Raw genomic sequence first — 21,665 nt, 5'->3', positions numbered from 1 at the left:
GAACGCAGCCCTGTAGTAACTTACGATAATTCCTTCGCGTAAATGGGATTTTGTAGTAACTTAGCATAATTTACTCCACGTAAACGAGTGATATATCGTAAGTTACTACAGAAGTAACGCTCGCATAAACGTAGTATGTGTTTGGATTGACTTTAAAGGCCATCTAAGGCCATCGCACACAAAATGCATAGCTTAGCATAAGCGTAGCATAAGATCGCTGGACCAATGAGCATCTTATGTAAATCAATATGGCGACTTTATGCTGGATGCTCATTGGTTTAGCAGTCTTATGCTATGCTTATGCTAAGCTATGCATTTTGTGTGCAATGACTTTAAGGTCAATCCAGGGCTGCGTTCCAAAATTTACTCTAGTTAACTAAAATGCTACAGTGTACGTGACGTAAACTATAGATTTTAGTTACCCAGAGTGAATTTTGGAACGCACTGAATCCACCACTGCAATGCTTCCCACTTAGAAAACGTCCTGTATATTTGAAAATTTCATGTAGTAATAAAATTTTAATTATCACAATGTAATAAATTTCAACAAATTTTAATTTATAGATTTAATTATATTCCAACAAAATAAAAAAACCTTATCACATTCTATAATAAACATTTTTATTTTTTCAAAATAATTTTAAGCTCATCTTTGATTAATAAAAAATATTCTTCCGTAATATTACAAAGAACATTAATTACATCATCTTCTGTTAGATTATTGTACATATTTTCATCTAAAATACATGTATTACGTTATAATTATTTATATTATTGAATATAAAAATACAAAAAACTCTTCATACAGGGTGTTAAAACAAATTTTCGATTTCTACAAACTTTGTAGGAATAAGAGCCCGGGCACATAGAATAACTTAAGCAGTAAGCAAATCAGCCAATCACAGTCAAGAACTTAAGACAATTCAAGCGATAGCGAATCTATACCGTTAATTGTCTTACTGCTTACGTCTGTCTGCTTAAGTTTTTTATGTGCCCGGGCCCAAAGTAATTTTTTCTATTTAAAATGTGTGACAATAAATAGGAACCACATAGAACACCTCTTATAGTATACGATAAAGATTGGTCCATATCTTAACAGGTATTTGATTTAGGACCCATGTTTACTGGACATTTTCTTCTTATTTTGATGAGTACTATTTGCTCTCAAAATATGAAACACTTTTTTTTAAACACCCTGTATTCAAATACAGATTTTATTCTTACCTCTAATTGATAAATGTCCAAAGAGTTCGCAAACTCCAGGTATAAATGCAGTTGTATCTTTGACACCAATTAATGGCTTTCTAGCCCAAATATAAATACGTATATCGTTATATAATTCATCATTAGATTTTGATTTTGCTCGTGTAATATATACATTATGTGCCATTCGACGTAATTGTAAATAGTTCACTACAACAAATGTGCGAGATACAAAATCTTCAATATTTTTAAAATCAGACAATTTAATACAGAATCCTTTTGCTGGATAATCTACTAACAAGTGTATACCAGAAATATAACTGCAAACATCCTAAAACAAAATAAATATCGATAACATCTTGCAAATATACAACAGGTTGTTATCGAAAATAATATTACCTACAATATATTCAAGAAGCATCTCGTATTTTAAATAGTATAAATGCCAATGTAAATGATTAACAGAGGCATGCGCACATAAACCATTGAAAGCAGCCCTTAAAGACCTAAAGTAAAAATAAAAAATTAATCCAAATTTAACCGACACAACTGGCCAAAATTACCCCTTTATTGAAAAATCACAACGTTTCAACCCTTATCGGGTCCTTTTCAAGTGAAATATTACTACAAAGCCGCAACATATACGCAAAAAATATCATACGTCGCTAGACGTTGATTCCTAATTACATTGTGCGTACATATGGATGATTTTGTGCGTTAAATAATAAAATGTAAAAGTGTAGAAATACGTCTGGCGACGTATGATGTTTTTTGTCTACCTATATATGTTGCGGCTTTGGCGGAAATTAATTTCATGTCACATTTAAATATTTCTAATATAACAATAATTACCATAAACTGCTTAATAGACATAATTCTATTACTTTGCGAAGACTATACTCTGTCATAATTTGTGGCAAACATTTTAAACGTTCTGTAAGAAGTAAACAATGACTTTGTTCCAAAGGACTGGCATTAATTGCAACTATGTCATTTGTGTCGCCATTTCCTATGTCAAATAATATTTCTTGCTGTGTTAGCTTAGTGAAATTAAAACCTATAGGGCTAAAAGATTGTAACGTAGATGTGATTGATTCCGGAGCACGTCTACACTGAGCTCTATCTGGATTTAACTGAAATTTTCATTGCATTATGCATTAGACAAAAATATTATTTTTAGATATTAATGAGTATACCTGTATTAGAAATCTGTATTTTCCCTTCAATGTTTTACTCTCTCGTATATTTAAAATATAGCGAAATGCTTTAATTTCTTCAGCTTGTTTCCACATATGCTTCAAAACATTATCAAATGAAGACTCATTTTCCTCGCATGAATTAATGATAAAATTAAAATCCTTTGTATCATAAACAAATGTAGTAATTTGTTTACATAAAAACATATTGCGTATGATTTATACCAAATACATTGAGTAAACTATAAAAATAAACACAATGATATATTGATAAATTAACATTAACTGTATAATTAATATTAAGGTAATTATTCAGTTTAGGGGCCTCACCTCAAATCTCGATGTAAATATGCTCAATCGACGCGTTTTTGTACGAAACGAAAGAATCTGGCAGAAAAAAGTGTCGCTCAGCCCCGCGACGCGAGATATTAAACGTTAAAGTTGACAGGAATCAGGTTATGAGTTATGATTCCTGTCATACCGACGACGACATGTAGCAACACTGAGGGTGCCATTACATGGAGCGCGGAAACGCGGAAACGCGGAAACGCGGAAGCGCGGAAGACAAAATTTACTAGTTCCGTCGATCCGTTCCGTCTGTTTTGAATGCCTTAATATTACATGGAGCATATTTTGAGCGGAAAAGCGGAACGGAGAATTATAAAATATTAATTTTTAACGGTATTTATTGATTAAAATGCTTGTATTCAATAGATAAGCTGAAAAGATAAGCATATTAATAAAAATTGCAATGAATTAAGTGAACACAATTTTAAGAAATGAATACAAATGTCTATTTGTCACTATACTGTTCCGCTTTTCCGCGCAAATTGTGCTCCATGTAATATAAGGAGAAACAAACTCGCGGAACGAACGCGTCAAAATCCGTTGTCAACGCGGATACAGTATACTCCATCAAATTTCGGAGCTGTTTAATCACATTGAAAAAAAAGCTTTTACACATACTCTTCGATTACTTTATTATTTAATAAAAGTGGCAGTATAATATTATAGATCCAAACATCATGTTGATGGTTATTATGAAGTATATCTTATATGCAAGCCAGGGTACATACATAGGCTGCGTTAAGTACTGGCAGTGAATATCGAAACGCAGCCATACATATGTAATAATAGCGGATTCCGCTTTTCCGTTCAAACGTGCGGGACTCAACTCGCGGAAACGCGGAATCTAGTTACTATTCTGTTCCGCGCTTCCGCGTTTCCGCGTTTCCGCGCTCCATGTAATGGCACTCTGAGAGGGTGCCATTACATGGAGCGCGGAAACGCGGAAACGCGGAAGCGCGGAAGACAAAATTTACTAGATTTCCGTCGATCCGTTCCGTCTGTTTTGAATGCCTTAATATTACATGGAGCATATTTTGAGCGGAAAAGCGGAACGGAGAATTATAAAATATTAATTTTTAACGGTATTTATTGATTAAAATGCTTGTATTCAATAGATAAGCTGAAAAGATAAGCATATTAATAAAAATTGCAATGAATTACGTGAACACAATTTTAAGAAATGAATACAAATGTCTATTTGTCACTATACTGTTCCGCTTTTCTGCGCAAATTGTGCTCCATGTAATATAAGGAGAAACAAACTCGCGGAACGAACGCGTCAAAATCCGTTGTCAACGCGGATACAGTATACTCCATCAAATTTCGGAGCTGTTTAATCACATTGAAAAAAAAAAGCTTTTACACATACTCTTCGATTACTTTATTATTTAATAAAAGTGGCAGTATAATATTATAGATCCAAACATCATGTTGATGGTTATTATGAAGTATATCTTATATGCAAGCCAGGGTACATACATAGGCTGCGTTAAGTACTGGCAGTGAATATCGAAACGCAGCCATATGTATGTACATACATACACGATAATAGCGGATTCCGCTTTTCCGTTCAAACGTGCGGGACTCAACTCGCGGAAACGCGGAATCTAGTTACTATTCTGTTCCGCGCTTCCGCGTTTCCGCGTTTCCGCGCTCCATGTAATGGCACCCTGAACGTGCCCTGCGGCCACATGCGCATGCTCAGTGGTCGCACGCGCATGTAAAACTGCGCCAATTTTAAATGAATCAATCGTGCAGAATAACCAAGCATCTCGATTCAAGCAGTTAGGTCTCAGTCGTCTCACGCTGAGAGTTTCATTAGTTTAATTATGCGTGGGAAGCACACACACACACACACACACACACACACACACACGGGGGGGGGTGCGAGGGGAGGGCCTTTGCCCCTCCCTCCCCCGCACCCACCCCGGCCGTAGGGAAGCAGCGTGGACCTCGCTTTACAACATAAAGTACATGCTAAGTTGTAAAACGAAATTATAAAGTACATGCATGGGGGAGGGTGCAGGGGACAAAAGCCTTTCTGTTCACGTGCGCTCACGCATGTAAGCCCCCTTGCACCCCTCCACTCGTTTACGCGGAGTAAATTATCGTAAGTTACTACAAAATCTCGTTTACGCGAAGAAAAATCCCGTTTACGCGAAGGAATTATCGTCAATTACTACAGAAGTAACGCTCGCGTAAACGTAGTAACAGACACTTAAGTGATTTTTGTATGTATGTACATACATATATATATATATATATATATATATATATATATATTATATATATATATATATATGTATATACATACAACATTAGATACACAAAAATTGTAGTACTCACACATTTTCTAAAAATTGTGCATGTAATGTATGTTATAATCGAGTAGAAAATATTTATAATAAATTTTTAATAAAATTTTAATATCTTTTTAGATATAATATAAATTACTACAAATTAGTTTGTATACACTTTGATTTAATATAAAAACAAATAATAAACACATACATAAGAAAATTTATAAGATTTAGATGTATATTAAAATAAATCTATAAATTTATTTGCAATAAGAAGATATTTAAACATAAAAAAATTAAGAGAACTTAAATTAAATATATATTATTAATACTTGAATATTTTGGAAATATTTATTCTAGCCATTCTCTAATATATTGGCACTTGATAGGTGTAACAGGACCTTCGTCCCGACATTGTCTTCTCACCTAAAAAACAAGAAATATTGTTCAATGAACCATTTTTAATGATTATAAAAAATTAAATTGCGCCAAAAAGAAAGAATGTTCATGCGATAATATAATGAAGTTTTTATGCAATGTCCAGTTAAACTTCTTATGCACTTTAAATTATTCCTCATATTGGTTCATTTGATCTATGTATATGAAAGTCCTTCTTAGTCAATGACCAAAAATAAATAAATGTTCATCGATGCGAAAAATGTATAAAGGTAATTGTATCATTGCACGAATATCCATGCTTTTAGATATTGATCTTAATTTAATTTTTTACAGCTTATAGCCATAGAAAAATTAATTATTGGTTATTAAATTTATTTTATTTATTTTTCGTTGATTTTTATAATAAACGTGATGTATTTATAATGTATCTCACAGGACATAAACCACAAGGAGTTGTAATCAACCCAGGTGAATTCAGTAAAGGCTGAATCGCTCTATATAAATTACTTCCATCCCCTGCGAGTATCTGTTCAACCTTACCATCATAAACTAAAGTATTTAAAATCATTTCCATGTTAGTTACAGATAATTTCACCTATAATATAGATTTTCCTTAGTAACAAGTTTTTAATGATATAGAAAAAAGAAAAATGTTTTAATGCATAAAAAAATACTACCTTGCTTATTCCTAAATCTGAAATAAATTTCCACACTTCCTTAGAAGAAGCGAATGTTATGTTTCTTGCAGCAATAGGTCCGGCGTTACAACTTTTCATTTTTTCCCTCTTTTGTTCCAAAAATCGATAGCATTGCTGATTCAACACATCAACAAATTCTGTTTCAAAGTCTTGATCTTGATACCAAGCACCACCTGTTACGGACTCATCTGGTTCCAAATTGTACAGCATATACACTTTTTTCTTACTTGCTGCTACAGGTTTAACAACTTTGATAAACTTTTTAGTTTCTAAGCTTTTTAAAATTTTTTGTAATTGAGTGTGCATCAAATTAGATTTAAATCTTATATCTCGAGTCCATATTCCCTTATTTCCCGCTTCTTCAATAATTTTGTATACTATTTTTTCTTCATTATCAGCACATTTAGCAAGTTTTGTTGGGTCTTTCAAGCGATAAAACAATAAGCCTCCTTGTTTAAAAAGATCAAAGTATCCTTGAGACAGAAGCTTATTTATAATCTGAGCCCGTTGAACTGGTTGTAAATCAGGTATCTCGGTAGCTAAGTCTTTGTCTGAAATACCTTTAGGTCTCTCTCGTGCAAGAGCAATTATTCTGTAAGAAAAAAATAAGATGTAAATACGTAATAAAATAAATTAAAAAATTAATAATAAAATATAATGTATTATATGATGCAATCAAATCTAATTGTTTTCATTTTACTAACTTATAATCTTATATGTAACTTATCAACATAATAAAACAAATACTAAACAAGAGATACAATGTACCTATTCCATTACATTGGACAAAGCCTATTGCAATGTTTCAAAATTATAACATAAATAATTTATTGGATTGATTCATAAATAATTTCCATTTCACTTAAGGGGATCCTAAAGTGAAGGCTGAACTTCCTCGACGTCGGTAATGTCAACATTTCTAATCCTGTTTTCTATGTCATATATTTATATCTGTCCTTGTCTAACGAGAGGCATCTGTCCTTGTTTCGATTGCTGCGCCATCTCTCGCTACACGCAATGTCAACCTGAATGTGCTTTTGCACATATAAAAGTTTATTTTAACTAATCTTTTTTTCTAGGCTTTCAATCTTAGATCTAATTGCACGATATTGTTCTTAAATGTTGTCCCTAGGTCACGCCGGTCATGCCGGCTTTAGGATCCCCTTAACAAACTGAATTTTTATATTTGAAAACGTTACACAATAATAAATATATTGTTATATATTCTCCATTATTAAAGTATAACTTGTTACCATTTAGAAATTTTTTAGTTTTTTTCTTAAAGAATATTGGAAGTTTTGATGGAGTTTTGCACAAAAGGCTTTTACAAATTTGTAGAGCTCAGCGTCACATCGTTATTAAAATTTTTTCCATTTAATAAATTTTGAAATGATCTAAACAGATGGAAATTTGATGGTGCAAGATCCAAAGAATAGTGAGATAAAACTGACCATAAAAGTTCTAGAAATTTTTCTTGGATTATTCCACACATATGTGCGGTTGGACATATCGTGTAGCAAAATCATAGCTAGTCAATATATAAGTACTGATACTTCGTAAATGATACACTCTTAATTACTTGCTAGATGAAATAATTATATATATACCATGGATAATACTGATTTCTTAGGAGAGAGAGAGAGAGAGAGAGGGAGGGAGGGAGAGAGAGAGAAAGAGAAAGAGAGAGTAGATTCAGTAATTACCCAGTAACACCAGTAAGCAAAATATTAGCAGTATATGCACAGATCGGCAGCAAATTTGATCAAAATCTATATATCAAGACTATAATATAGTCATGTGTCCGTATTGCGCTCGTGTTCTATCGACAGTCTGCTGACAGGCAATGTAAGCAGATTGACAACTGAAACCGCGCAGACAGAGCCTGCTGACAAGCAACGTGAGCAGACTCTGTTACATTTCTGGCAATAGTTTAATAACATCATCTGATACAGCAACTTCTGAGTGAAATTTGTCGCCTTTCTCACATGAAAAATTTATTGCAAGACGTTCAGAATCTGTCTGTGCAAGTTTAGCTATCTGGGTATCTATAGTGGAACTTATTTATGAATCAATTCAATAAATACACATAAATATACATAATGTTATTATTTGACATTTTAAATATCGCAAATTAATTAAAAGAAAGCATACAACTTTAAAATTACATCACGATTTTGATTTTTTGTTTTCTTTTCTTCAATGCAAAATTATATATCTATTTCGAACACATAAACAGCTGATCTACATCCATACTTTTGCTCAATTGTTTCGGGCCCATCGTGTTTTGTGCTGGTACTTGCGTTTTGTTCTTCCACTTCCATCACATATAAAATAGTTTTTGCGCCGTATTATACTGAAGATTGTTTTATCGTTGTTTTCTTAAATAAATTATATTCTTCTTCGTCTTCTTTGTAAATTTTATGGCATTTAATCCTCCTCGGGATCATTTAACGGCCAAGAACAAGTCGAAAATAATAAATACAGACTCGAAAAATTCAATTCAAACTCGGCGCTGATTGCATTAGCAATCTTCAAAAATTATTTAAGACGAAATAAATTATATAATTCACATCAATTTAAATGCGTCTCCGTCTATTCTTTTCCGAAGAACTTCCTAACTTCCTAAACTGGTGCACTCTAGCCTAGTTTCCAGTTTCCAGTGTTTCCACCGAAGTAGAAAGAAACCTGCCTGAACCTGCGAGAGGCTATCCCTTTGTTTTGTTCTTTCTGAGGACGCTGTGGCTACAGCCATTAGCCATGATGTAAGAAGATAGGGCTGCGTTTGAAAACTTTAAGCGGGGAGCACACACTTCTGCATAACGCATAATGCGTAAGCATAAGAAAACTGATTGGTCTATTTCCTTATGCACATGTGTATGGACCAAACAATTTTCTTATGCTTACGCATTATGCGTTGTGCAGAAGTGTGTGCCCGCTTTACTCGGGTGCACACCGCATTATTCTATCTTTGTTATTTACTAAAAATTGAACAAGGACAGAATGATGCTGGTGTGCACCCGAGTGAAGTTTTCGAACGCAGTTGTAGCATTGCACATAATGGCGGCCGAAGAATACGACAGCCAATCAAATTTTGGTTTGGAACATCGCGCCACATTCAAATGTAGCATTAGCCTTGAGGTCCGTGACAAGAATGCAAACAAAATTAAAAAATTTGTAAATATAATACAAAAATTTATAAATTAATAAAAATATAGGATATAGTTCCGAATGATCCCTGCTCCTAATTAACCTAAAATTTTACACATAAGTTGTTTTTAATGTGAGAAATAATTAAAGTACGCGTGGTCCCAACTTCGGAAAATTAAAAAAAATGTTATGATTATTTATTGAGTAATAAAATTGATTCTATATGATATATACAACATATAAAAAATATAATAGGTGTATATATATATATATATATATATATATATAGTTGGGACCACGCGTACTTTAATTATTTCTCACATTAAAAACAACTTATGTGTAAAATTTTAGGTTAATTAGGAGCAGGGATCATTCGGAACTATATCCTATATTTTTATTAATTTATAAATTTTTGTATTATTCTGATAGAATCCCAAGTATTTTGCAACGTGAGTTTCTGATAAAATACCGTAAATAAATGATTCACTAATTATATTAAAAACGATAGAAACTGATATATAGTTGATAAGATATTTACAATAGGATTCCAAGTATTTTGTAACGTGAGTTTCTGATAGAGTACCGTAAATAAACGATTCACTAACCATATTAAAAACGATAGAAACTGATGTATAGCTGATAAGACATTTACGATAGGATCCCAAGTATTTTGTAACGTGAGTTTCTGATAGAGTACCGTAAATAAACGATTCACTAACCGTATTAAAAACGATAAGAAATTTTTTTATCGTTTTCTATCGGAGATGGTTACCAGGGCAAATATTTCTTTTGCAATCGGTTAAATGCTGTTTTCAGATGTACATGTTTTCGATTTAAACTAAAATGATTATTGACGGCACGTTCCATAATACTAATTTTCTCGTCTTTTTTCTTAGCGTCTTCCTGGTGTTTAAGAATTAATTGCTTCTGTTCGGTTATTAATTTCATCTGTTCGTTTATCAAATTAATCGTATTCTCTTCAATTGGTTGATGTGCAATCAAATTCTCTTCAGTTAATTGCTGTGCAATCGAATTGTCTTCAATTGGTTGCTGTGAAATAGTACATTGTTGTGAGGTGGTTTGAAATTCATTAACCTGAGGAAAAATTAAAAAAATTAGTTTATTAAAAACATTTCTTAAGGCAAATGTCCATGATGCTAGAACCACAGTATATACAGTAGCGCAACTCCTCTGATTTCGTGTTGGCCAAAACGGATTGCGCATGCGCGAAATAAAGCACTATTTCTGTCTCTTTTCTTCTTACTGTCTTTCCTTTTCTAACGGATTTAGAGGCACATTTAAATGCCTAAGGCGTTAAAGTGCTATAGACAGCTATAGAGTGACTTGATAAAAGTCGGAAAAAAATTGTGTAAATTGTGTTATTGTAAAGTGTGTGATTGTGAAGAGATTTGTGAAGTGATTGTGAAGTGATTTGTGTATTGGAAGTATAGAAAGGAAAGTTAACCTGTATAAATTTTATTTATAAACAACGACACTTCCTTTTTCCAAAAAAACATAATAGGTACAATACTATTTTAATAATTGTTTACATCATTATTTCATTATTTGCGTAATTTAATTAATTATTCTGACATACACAGGTGGTTGGCATGGGTTCAAGCATGCAGAAGATTGAATTTAATACCAAAAGGCCCCGAGTATGCTCATCGCAATTGTCGATTGTGCCATGTACATTTTGAAGGAAATCAGTATAAAATCGTCAAAAGTCGAGCTCGCCTTCATCCAGATGCTGTACCAACAAGATGTTTAGAGTTTACCAGTAATAAGTAAGTTTTCATTTATATTAGTTTTAATTACTCTTTATTTGGAAAAATCTAGTTTTGATACTTGAAAATATTTTTGATAGTAATATAAAATAATTAAAAACATATTATTTTACTGCAGTACTACAGTTTCTACAGTATCAACAGATGTAGTATCAATGGAATATGAAAACAATAATATGTAAGCTATTTTTGCATTTATTATAAAAATATTAGAAAAATTAAATTTAAATTAACACATAACTCAAGAAGCTGAAGAAGTTTATGTATTATTAGTATTACAATGCGCGAATTATACATATATTTAGTTTTTAATATTAATAAGTTTTTAATATTATTAATGCAATTTCTTTTGTGCAATAGCTTAGCATTATCAGTAAAGTTTCCAATAATATATATTCATTATTTGTAAAAATTTATCTACATATATGTTATAAAATAAAATGTAAAAATTTTATCAATATATATTGACCACATATTATTGTATCATTAAAAAATTGAGTTTATTACTACACACACACACACACACACACACACACACACACACACACACACACACACACACACACACACACACACACACACACACACACACACACACACACACACACACACACACACACACACACACACACACAACCACACACACACACACACACACACACACACACACACACACACACACACACACACACACACACACACACACACACACACACACACACACACATACACACACACATACATACACACACACACACACACATACACACACACACACACATACCTACACACATACATACATACACACACACACATACCTACACACACACACATACCTACACACACACACACACACACACACACACACACACACACACACACACACACACACACACACACACACACACACACACACACACACACACACACACACACACACACACACACACACACACACACACACACACACACACACACACACACACACACACACACACACACACACACACACACACACACACACACACACACACACACACACACACACACACACACACACACACACACACACACACACACACACACACACACACACACACACACACACACACACACACACACACACACACATACACACACACACACACACACACACACACACACACACACACACACACACACACACACACACACACACACACACACACACACACACACACACACACACACACACACACACACACACAAACACACACACACACAAAATGTATAATATATTTAATAAATAATATATTGTAAAATGTGACATATTTTATAAAAATATATAAATGTATACATTTAATCTAAAAAGTGTTATATTACGTTAAAATGTTTACATAACTTTTGTGTGTATACTTTTATGCGAGAAAATTATTCTATATATTATATATGTTATATACTTATTTTACATTTATTCCTGATTTATCATATATTATATATATATATATTTATTTATTTATTTATATAACATACTGTTATATTATATATTAGTATAATATTTCATATATTAGTATTTTATATATATCATTATTTTGCATCATTAACGGATTCATCTATTATATATGTAATATTTTTTAATATTTTTTAATTTCTTTCATTTTTTTTACGCGCGCATTGCATGATATTGTACATTGTTAACAATAATTCTGCATAATTTTGATTGAAACTAACAGACACGGTTGTATCTCGCGCCAACTGCGTTAAATTAACCTCAATGGACTAAACGAGTAGGAAAGAGAGAGATGACGAAGAGAGAAGTGAGACAGAATACTGCTTTATTTCGCGCATGCGCACTCCATTTTGGCCAACACTAACATCAAAGGTGCCGACAGAGAGTTGCGCTACTGTATATACTGTGCTAGAACTTAGTCCAAGTTCTCTGTCCGAGAATCGTATAGCCAATAAATTTGTCACTTTTCCGTAAAAGCTGCTTATTGATTGGCTACAAATTTCTCGGTCCGAGAACTTGGACCAAGTTCTAGCATCGTAAACATTAACCTTTATGAAGGCGAGTTTGGATGGAATTATTTGACTAATAATAATGATGAAAGTCATAATTGTATATAAGAAATTATTAAAAATAATATGAATATTCTCTCTCTAACACTTACCATAACATTAAGCTGTTGATAGGAAGAAGAATTTAAACTCAATAAAATATTAGCTGTTTTCAATGTTTCCAATGGTGGAAGCTCACAGTTATTAATAGTCTAAAAATGGATACACGATACTTTTTAAGTGATCTTACCTCGAAAAAAAGAAAATATAATTTTAAACAAGATATACTTACCGGTAGTAATTTTGTGTAAGAATGATCTGATTTCTCTGCCCAATTTAATTTAGATAGATGCTGGCGTACCTCCTATAAAGTTAAATGAAAAATCAGTGAGAATTTATAGTATGAATAAAATCCATGAAATAGAGATAAGTTAATATTATCAGAAATTGTATACCTCGGGAAGTGATGGCACAGCATTTTGTTTTAAATTTCTTTTCCCATCTTCTCTCATCTTCTCAAATTCAGTCCTATTGAAATGTAATTAAATTAAAATAAAAACAAAAAATTGTGAATTTCTATTCTTTATTTATGATGAAGTTATGTAAAAAGAAACATCAAATTCAATTATATAACCTCACACACAGCAGATGTTGGAAATATTCGTAAATTTCCTAAATTTTGTCTCCACTTGGCCTTTAAAATACTATTTGTCGGAAATTTCCGAAGAATACGACCTTGACCATATTTTGTCAAGCATCCAGGTATGCAACATTTGTTGTAACCTCCCATGATGTACGATGCACAGATCACATTATAAAATTACATCACTCAAAGCAGGAAGAAATCCCGTCTTTAAATTACTATTTGTCGGAAAAATTTAAAGAAAATGATCTTGACCATATTTTGTCAAGAATCCAGGTATAAAACATTTATTGTGTACTATGATATCCGAGCAGATGACATTACATGACATTGCATCACTCAAAGCAGGAAGAAGTCGCGCCACTGTTCGTCGACAAAATGGCGGAGCCAATCAGCAGCCGATACACCGGTTGCGCTTTTCTCTTTATATAGGACTCTATATGCGTGGAGACAGTAAGTTCCGCCCCCTCTTAGGGACCCTCTAGCAAGGTCCCTACCCCCTTCCTCTGCCGCAGTATATCCAGTACATATGTTCACTCAACCCTTTATTGTGGTTTGCGCCGATCCGTACTGCGCATCGCCATTTTCGATGGTGCCACCAATCGGGGGGTTTCTGTATATGTGGTAGTGCAAAGTCGGTGTGACACCACGGCCCTCACATTTTTGGTGTAATATAGGCCCGGTTTCACTAACGTGATTTAATCGACCGATTAGATTAAATTACGTTGGTGAAACCGGGCCATAGTATCGCAAAAATTAAAAATTCGTTAATCAGTGTAACGCCAAAATGAATAAAAGCAGAAGTTATAAAATTTGCAGCGTTCGAAATTGCCAAAATACGAGCAAAAACTCAAATTTGCCATTTCTTTACTTTCCCTAAGGATGACGAAAGGTTAATTTCTACATGTTAAGATTTTGTACATACATGTTACAGGACAATTGTTTTCCTTTAAATTATAATACAAAAGTTTAATAATTTTAGGTTAAAACAGTGGACAATTGCGTGTCGTTGAGAGGATCTTTTGGGGGAAAAAAAACACCAGAACGCAGCGTATTCTCAAACATGTACACGGATATCCGATGGACATCCCTAAGACGTCCTTTATTTAAAGATATTGAGGATGTCCATAGGCCATTCGTTTGACGTCCACTGGACATTCTATGGACGTCCATAGTATATCTGTTTATGAAATTGGTGGACATGTTTATATCCCCAAAACATAGGTATGTCCACAGGATATCCGCGATGGACGTCCTATGGACATAATAAAAGGAAACATTCAGAATTGTAATTCACATTAAAAGAATAAAAACAAAGAAATATATAAATAATATTTAAAAATAATATATTTATTTTAAAAATTATATATGTAAAATATGTAGGGAAGACCGGGAAAAACTCGACACAATTTTTTTAAAAACAATTTTCAACATTAATTAAAAATTTCAAGCAAATTTAATGGTACACATTTAAAGAGTGTTCCTTCAGGTATAAAATTGCTTAAGGAAATTTTGCTGTACGTACGTCGCTTGGTTTTGTCCCCAGGAAAGGGAAAATGACGCAAAGACAAATTTTCAAATTAAAAAATGCCGGGGTAAACTCGACACTTCGAGCCTGATCGACACAATTTGATCTGGAACTTATTTTTTATTGTCTGAAACTAAACATACATTGCTTATTGTGTATTAAGAAAGTACACAAATTCGGAATTAAATAAAACAATTGGAAAAAATGAGAACAAAAATTGTTGAACATTTAATTATTTTCATCTAAACTCATGTCTGAAAAACAATTTATGCAAGCAAATTCGCGATTAGACGGGCGCACACAATTTGTTATGGGCCATATAGCTGCATGACAAGCACCGTTCGTTATTGGGAGCCGATAAAACAGCGTGGTGGCGACTTTGCCCCAAACGTCGTTTTTCATTTTTGTTACTCCAAAAATATAAAAATTTTAAAAATATGCAAAAACTGTTATCGAATTTGTATAAAGCATCGAATTTCCCATCAAAATCACTTACCGGTAGATTCGCAAGAATTAAAGCTCTATAAAAGATGTGACGTGACAAGTCCCGTCTACTTCCCGGACGGGCTCGGCCGAGGGGAATTCGGGGGTGCTTAATTCCTCGTTGGAGCGAGGGAGGGGCGGTTGCGTGGTCTTAATTGGTCTAATTAGCTGTTAAGTATTTAAGGGATCGCCAGTGGTGGCTGGAGTCAACCTGTAACGGCCGGGAGCCGCAACGAGGAAGGGCAAAGGATTAAAGAAACGGCCAGGGGACATGGCCAGAAGTCGGATCGCCCGGACCTCCCCGCAGGTGCATGAGTGTCGCCGGCCGAAATTCACTCCGTACGCGGTCGCAACAGCGGCAGGATAACAGTCTAGGAGACCCCGGGACACACCCGAGCGAAACGCCAGTTAGACCAGGGCGTGCCGAGGAGCGGCCCAGGGAAAGGTACCGCCCTGGGGCCGTCACCCCGAGGGGATGCCGGCAGACGGGACCGAGGCCCGGCCAGCCTGACCCCGAACGCCGACTCGATCATCGCGGCCCGGACAGCCGGGTGATTCGAAAAACCCGCGCCGCATCGGAGGTAGTTGGAGCGGCGCCGCCGGAAGGAGAGGCGCGCGAGAAGCTGAGGCGCCGATGAGAGCGCCCAGAATTGGAGTGGCGCCCCCGGGAGAAGCGGCGCACGTGCGGCCTAGTAGTGCAAGAGCCCACCGCAAAAATTTGGGTCCATCGCTTTTATGGATAAATTTACTTGCAAAAAGTAGTTTATAAGTAGTATTATCATAAACGATTGTCAGCCAAACTCGTACCCCCTGCGTTATGAGCAATAAAAATTTATTAACATTTGGATTTCTAAGCGATTTGGGTCCATCGCTTTTATGGACGAAACTTGTTTCATTCGAAAGTGCATCAAATTCCCTTTCAGAAAATACCCGGCTGATTTGCCCTGGCCCCTGCAAAACCCAGGCTGATCATGATTTTTGACTCAACGCGCGAGTCAGATCGAGCGTGGCGTTTGAAATGCGCGCCGTAAACAAGGACAGAGCGTCACGCTTTTATTTATACTTTGGATACTATCTAATATCATAAATTTTTAAAGATCATAATTGTTGTTATTGTTATTATTTAACGTTTATGATATTATAATATTGTGTAGGGATTAAGAATATTTTTGATTTTCTTTATCATTCATATTATTATATTTTATATGTTAATTATATACTTTTATCATTTATCATAGTTAAAAATATCATATTTCCAGATAAAAAGTATGGAACTGTCAGAGAACGTAATGTAAATTGGAATTTTGTCGAATATTTCCAAGTTTTTTACATTTTTTTATAATTAATTGAATTTTAACAAAATCATAGCAAATACTACACGGAAAAATGATAATACGACTTATAAACTACCTTTTGCAAGTAAATTTATCCATAAAAGCGATGGACCCAAATTTTTGCGGTGGGCTCTCGGACTATAGGCGCCGGGAGCGCTAGGATCGGCAATCCGGTCGAGCGACACGCTACAGCGCAGGCGCAGGGAACCGGCGCGATCCCGGAGCTCATGATCGTTTCCGACACTGTCGTGCCGGCGAGGAACCTGGGAGCATCGCCCGAACTACGAGCTGCCCGGACCGAAGGAGATACTACGACGATTGTAAGGTCACCACTCTGGCGTCCCCGCGTTAAAGAAAAGAGAGTTCGCTCGAGGCACTGGCCCCAGGCACGTATCGGTTACCTGAGCGCCGCAGGAGCTACCTGTGGACCGCGGTATGAGCGTGCGTTACCTGCGCTCGCATTTAAGATAGAATCGTGTAGAGATCGTGCCAGGGCCTTGCCGAGAGTGAGCTCTCCGGTGCGTAGAGACCAATCGTGCCCTCCCCGGGAGCACCGTCACGGCCGACAGTCGCGTGGCGTTGGAATATGTGAGTCGGGTTAATCGTGTCGAATCGTGTCGCGTTTCATTGTGTTAATATCCGTAATCGTGTCGCGTTTCGTTGTGTTAGAGTTCGTAATCGTGTTACGTTCCGGTCATATTGGCGAGAGTAATTGTGCCGCGTTTCCTCGCGTGAATCGGGGTAAGCGTGGCGATAACGGGAGCGAGTTGTGAGGGGAACGGCGAGCCGCGAGTGGCCATGTAATTTGAAGGGCACTCGCCCTCGCATTTGAGTAACGTATCCGGGCCCTCGAGGACGGCGAATATTGTGCTTGGCGGGACGGAAGGATCGACGGGATCGGCGCGGAGCCGCGGAATCTCCGTGCTTGCGAAAGAATTCGGGATTCGCGTGGCAAGTCGCGGGATCGTCCGCGATCCAAGTCCTTATTTCGTGTTCGGGGGCAATCGCCGGCCAGCGTGGTCGGCACGGCGAGATCGCCCGTAATTTTTGCGTCGTACGGAATCGAGGTGGCCCGGGTGCGCGTTGAAGACACAGCCAAAGGCGCGGCGAGTTGGTTCGTCGGCCTCGTGGCGTAAGTTTGGTGTGAGTTCGAAGTCGTGCGAGTTCGAAGTAAGGTATCGCGTTACCCTGACTCAACTAATTATTCAGGTTAAGCTTTTGTGTGTTCGTCGGCGTTTATCTGTTGCGTTGACCTGATCTCGCGTGCGTTAACCCACAGTGTTTAAAATTCGACATTCTCGCGTGCCCTGATCGCGTCGTTTATGCGGCATTCGTGCGTCAGCCTCTCCGACTTTTGTGCGGTAATTTATACAACATCTTCGCGTTGATTCGTTGCCGCGGCGTCGATCCGCCGCCGACAAGGTCTCGTTACCGCGTGGTCTGATTCCTAGTGCGAGATGCTCAGACCAATTATACTAACACCTACTTTGATTGATATTCTGTCGCAAGTGCCTTATATCTGACGAAATATATCATATGTTATCTTATTATTATTATTTGGTGTGTGATTGATTGCGTGACGCCTCTCTCCGAATTCCCTGAACGAGCCCTACGCCCTGAGGTATTGCCGGGAATATTGCGTTAGATATAATAGAGTACGGTGCGATCCGTCGCACCTGGCGCCCAATCTTTGGTGTCGGAATTAGTTGCGCGTGCTGCCAATCCACGATAGCCCTCCACCGGATTGCGAGACTGGGGGAAAAAGCGTCGCAAAGAGTAGAAATTTTCGAGAGATCAGAAAAATTATTTTTCACTATCAAAAACGCTTATGTCGCGCTAAAAATTACACCATAACTCAGAATGTCACCAAATTCCGTTGATAATATTGGCACATAAAGATGCATTCACAGTAGGAAAGGCAAGTTTTTATGATAGATTTAAATTGACAAAAAGCCTACCCAAGTAACAGAGATGATATTTTTTAAATGTTTTTTTATAATTTATTTTTTATTAATTATACATTGTAGTTTATTTAACGTTTATTTAATATTTACGTAACGTTAATTATTTCTTTGCAGTAATGATTTGAAGAAATATTTATTAAACATTAATTCAATATTCTCATTTTACGTTAATTACAAATGTTAAATAATGAATTTAAAAAACATTTATTTAACATTTATTTAATACTAGCATGCCCCGCCGGGCTTTGCCCCGGCCCCGGTATTTGGTGTATTTGGATATCTTTCTAGATTAATTTTTTTTTTTTTTTTTTTTAGTTATTATGCTATTCGGGGCGGAGACGAATCCAACAAATCATAGATCATTAAAATTGTCCAGCCGTTCTTGAGTTATAAATGGTGTAACTAACCCGACTTTGTTTTATATATATAGATTAATTTAATATTTATTTTACATTAATAATTTCAAGAAAAAAAAAATTTTAAAACATTTATTTAACATTTATTTAGACTTAATCTATCTGTGATTAGCGCAAAATCGGATCCGGTATTAATTTTAACATTTTTTAAATTATATTAAGTTTGCTCTTATTGGGTGCGTTCGGGAAGACGCTATTAGTGCTATTTGCTTATTTTATCCTTGTTTTACGCCTGATGAGCGATAAAGATAGAATGATGCAATAGCGCTAATAGCGCGCTTCCCGAACGCAGCCATTGTGTATTTATTATTGGGATCTGACATGGAGCCGGGGCTTAACCAATATGGCGTCTATCGGCTCACAGTTTCGCACGTCAAGCCTATATATATATATATATATATATATATATATATATATATATATATACAATGCCACGAGATCTGTATATCCTTCACTCTTCAGTGCTTTCATTCATTTTCGACTACCAGATGTCATGGCGACGAATGTCAGATCTCAATAGTCATGTGAAAGTAACAAGGAAAGCTTTCCAGCAAGCGACACAAGTCGACACAGGTATAGTTTTGTATTTGTTACTTATTGCCAAAAAAGAAAGATAGAACGACGTTTGTGTCGGCTTGTGTCACTTGCTGGAAAGCTCCCAAGGTGTGCTACTGCGCAGGCATTTCTATTGACCAATAAGAGAGCGTGACAAGATTCCGCCATCTTGTATAATTCAAATGGATATTAAAACGAAGATTAGGACAAGAAAGAATTATTATGACAGATTTTTCGTATGTAATTATAATTATGATAAATATATTTAAAAGAAAAACATACAAACACAAATATAAAGTTATAATAAAAAAATAGAATTAAGTTAAAATAAAAAATATACACAGTAAAATAAAAGGCTTATATATCCTGTGCGTCAAGACAAAAAAATATATTACTTTTGAATAATAAAATATATTACTTTTTGTTTGTAAATTTTTTCATTTTTCTTTTCTGTTTTATATTATTGTTTTCCGACGAGATTTTTTTTATTAATTATACGAAGTCTTATGTACGTTCTTGTTCTGATTAAACATAATAAAATCTCGCGCGGGATTATATCATTTATTTTTTTTCAACTCTATCTGCTACTGTTTTAAATGCCCACCGATCTTTCCGCAAAAAGGATCCATGGTAAGCTTGAAACTCTTCATTCATTATTTTTGCGACATTTAATAATTCTGAAGAAGGCCTTATCATTTTCCCTCTAGAGATATAGTTGATCCAGTCTTCTTCTGGATTAACCAACATCTCAGTAGGATTACCCAAATTTTTATGTTTATGCATATATTTAAAAGCGGCATAGCCTGCAATATATTTTAGGCCTTCTTTTTCTACGATATCCACAACTGCTAAATGTTATAGTTGGCTCAATAATTTCAGTTCTTCAGGAGTGGGAGAATCATTATTAAAAGTACTACTACTTGGATCTGAAATAAAAGATCGAAAGATAAACATGCATGTAATTGGAAACCCTGTTTGAAAACTTTATATTTTAATTTATTTATTTGACAATTTCAATTTTCAATTTATTTATAATAATTTTATATATTTATATAAGTAGGACTTGATTGTCTACGTCGCTAATTGTCCAATTTAACACAAAATTTTCTAATTAATTAGTTCACTGAAACAACTCTAAGCATTTGTAGTAGATAAAACAATAAGAGTTTTAGGCCGGGGATCTCAGGGGGGGTGAGGCGCGGGGGGGGGAAGGACTCGCGGCCGAGGGGTCTGCCGGGGGGGGGGCTTGATGGCAAGGGGGAGCGAGGGGGGGGGAGGACGACTCGTTGGTGAGGGGAAGCGAGGGGGGGGGTCGGCGAGCGTGTCGGGACATGTTTATTAAATATTAATAAACATATCGTATTGACAAGGGGTACCGCCGGGGGGGGGGGTAGGAGGTGTCCACTTCTACGCCGAGGGTGGTCCGCGGGGGGAGGGGTGTCGTCACTTTATCGGCGCGGGGGTATTACAAAGGCGCCGTTCGGCTGCTGGAATTTTATCGGCGAATATAAACAAAGCGAGTTAGACACTTGACTCTGCAATGATCTCACCCTTCTAGAACATGCGAGCCGCCATTCGGTTACGGCGTCTCACTACAAAAGCAAGCGCCTATGGCAGGCGGCTATAA

At 35.8% G+C, this 21,665-nt stretch overlaps 2 protein-coding genes and 1 long non-coding RNA gene across 3 annotated transcripts; 1 reads left to right on the top strand and 2 right to left on the bottom strand.

The window, feature by feature from the left end:
* Positions 1-580: 580 nt before the first annotated feature.
* LOC143898632 (GDP-D-glucose phosphorylase 1) lies at positions 581-2,923 on the bottom strand. The gene is made up of 6 exons (XM_077408220.1): positions 2,730-2,923; positions 2,400-2,641; positions 2,056-2,336; positions 1,607-1,709; positions 1,225-1,534; positions 581-737 (listed from the first exon to the last, which is right to left on the bottom strand). The coding sequence occupies exons 2-6, from the start codon at positions 2,604-2,606 to the stop codon at positions 622-624; spliced, it is 1,017 nt and encodes a 338-aa protein (XP_077264346.1). The 5' UTR covers positions 2,607-2,641; positions 2,730-2,923; the 3' UTR covers positions 581-621.
* A 2,271-nt stretch (positions 2,924-5,194) lies between these two features.
* On the bottom strand, positions 5,195-8,891 carry Polr3f (RNA polymerase III subunit F). The gene is made up of 4 exons (XM_077408307.1): positions 8,398-8,891; positions 6,124-6,736; positions 5,880-6,041; positions 5,195-5,473 (listed from the first exon to the last, which is right to left on the bottom strand). The coding sequence occupies exons 1-4, from the start codon at positions 8,463-8,465 to the stop codon at positions 5,399-5,401; spliced, it is 918 nt and encodes a 305-aa protein (XP_077264433.1). The 5' UTR covers positions 8,466-8,891; the 3' UTR covers positions 5,195-5,398.
* A 1,547-nt stretch (positions 8,892-10,438) lies between these two features.
* Positions 10,439-11,731, top strand: LOC143898758 (uncharacterized). Its single transcript, XR_013257289.1, has 2 exons — positions 10,439-11,078; positions 11,197-11,731. It is a non-coding gene; the product is annotated as an uncharacterized LOC143898758 (long non-coding RNA).
* The last annotated feature ends 9,934 nt before the right edge of the window (positions 11,732-21,665 follow it).

Source organism: Temnothorax americanus, unplaced genomic scaffold (assembly GCF_048541705.1).
Source record: "Temnothorax americanus isolate GAGA-0224 unplaced genomic scaffold, ASM4854170v1 Scaffold24, whole genome shotgun sequence".
NCBI classification, from domain to species: Eukaryota; Metazoa; Arthropoda; class Insecta; order Hymenoptera; family Formicidae; genus Temnothorax; species Temnothorax americanus.
The sequence above is the reverse complement of the archived record's forward strand: the minus strand, read 5'-3'. Positions and strand labels throughout refer to the sequence as shown.

Bases quoted from the DNA above. Each gene is read 5' to 3' on its own strand.
- LOC143898632 (XM_077408220.1), bottom strand. From the start codon at position 2,606: ATGTTTTTATGTAAACAAATTACTACATTTGTTTATGATACAAAGGAT. The intron at 1,710-2,055 runs GTAATTATTGTT...TTTTTACTTTAG, and splicing joins TGTCTATTAAGCAGTTTATG to GTCTTTAAGGGCTGCTTTCA. The intron at 1,535-1,606 runs GTAGGTAATATT...ATTTTGTTTTAG, and splicing joins AGATGCTTCTTGAATATATT to GATGTTTGCAGTTATATTTC.
- Polr3f (XM_077408307.1), bottom strand. From the start codon at position 8,465: ATGGAAGTGGAAGAACAAAACGCAAGTACCAGCACAAAACACGATGGG. The intron at 6,737-8,397 runs GTATGGATGTAG...TTTTTCTTACAG, and splicing joins CCCGAAACAATTGAGCAAAA to AATAATTGCTCTTGCACGAG. The intron at 5,474-5,879 runs GTGAGATACATT...CTTGTTTTTTAG, and splicing joins CTCCTTGTGGTTTATGTCCT to GTGAGAAGACAATGTCGGGA.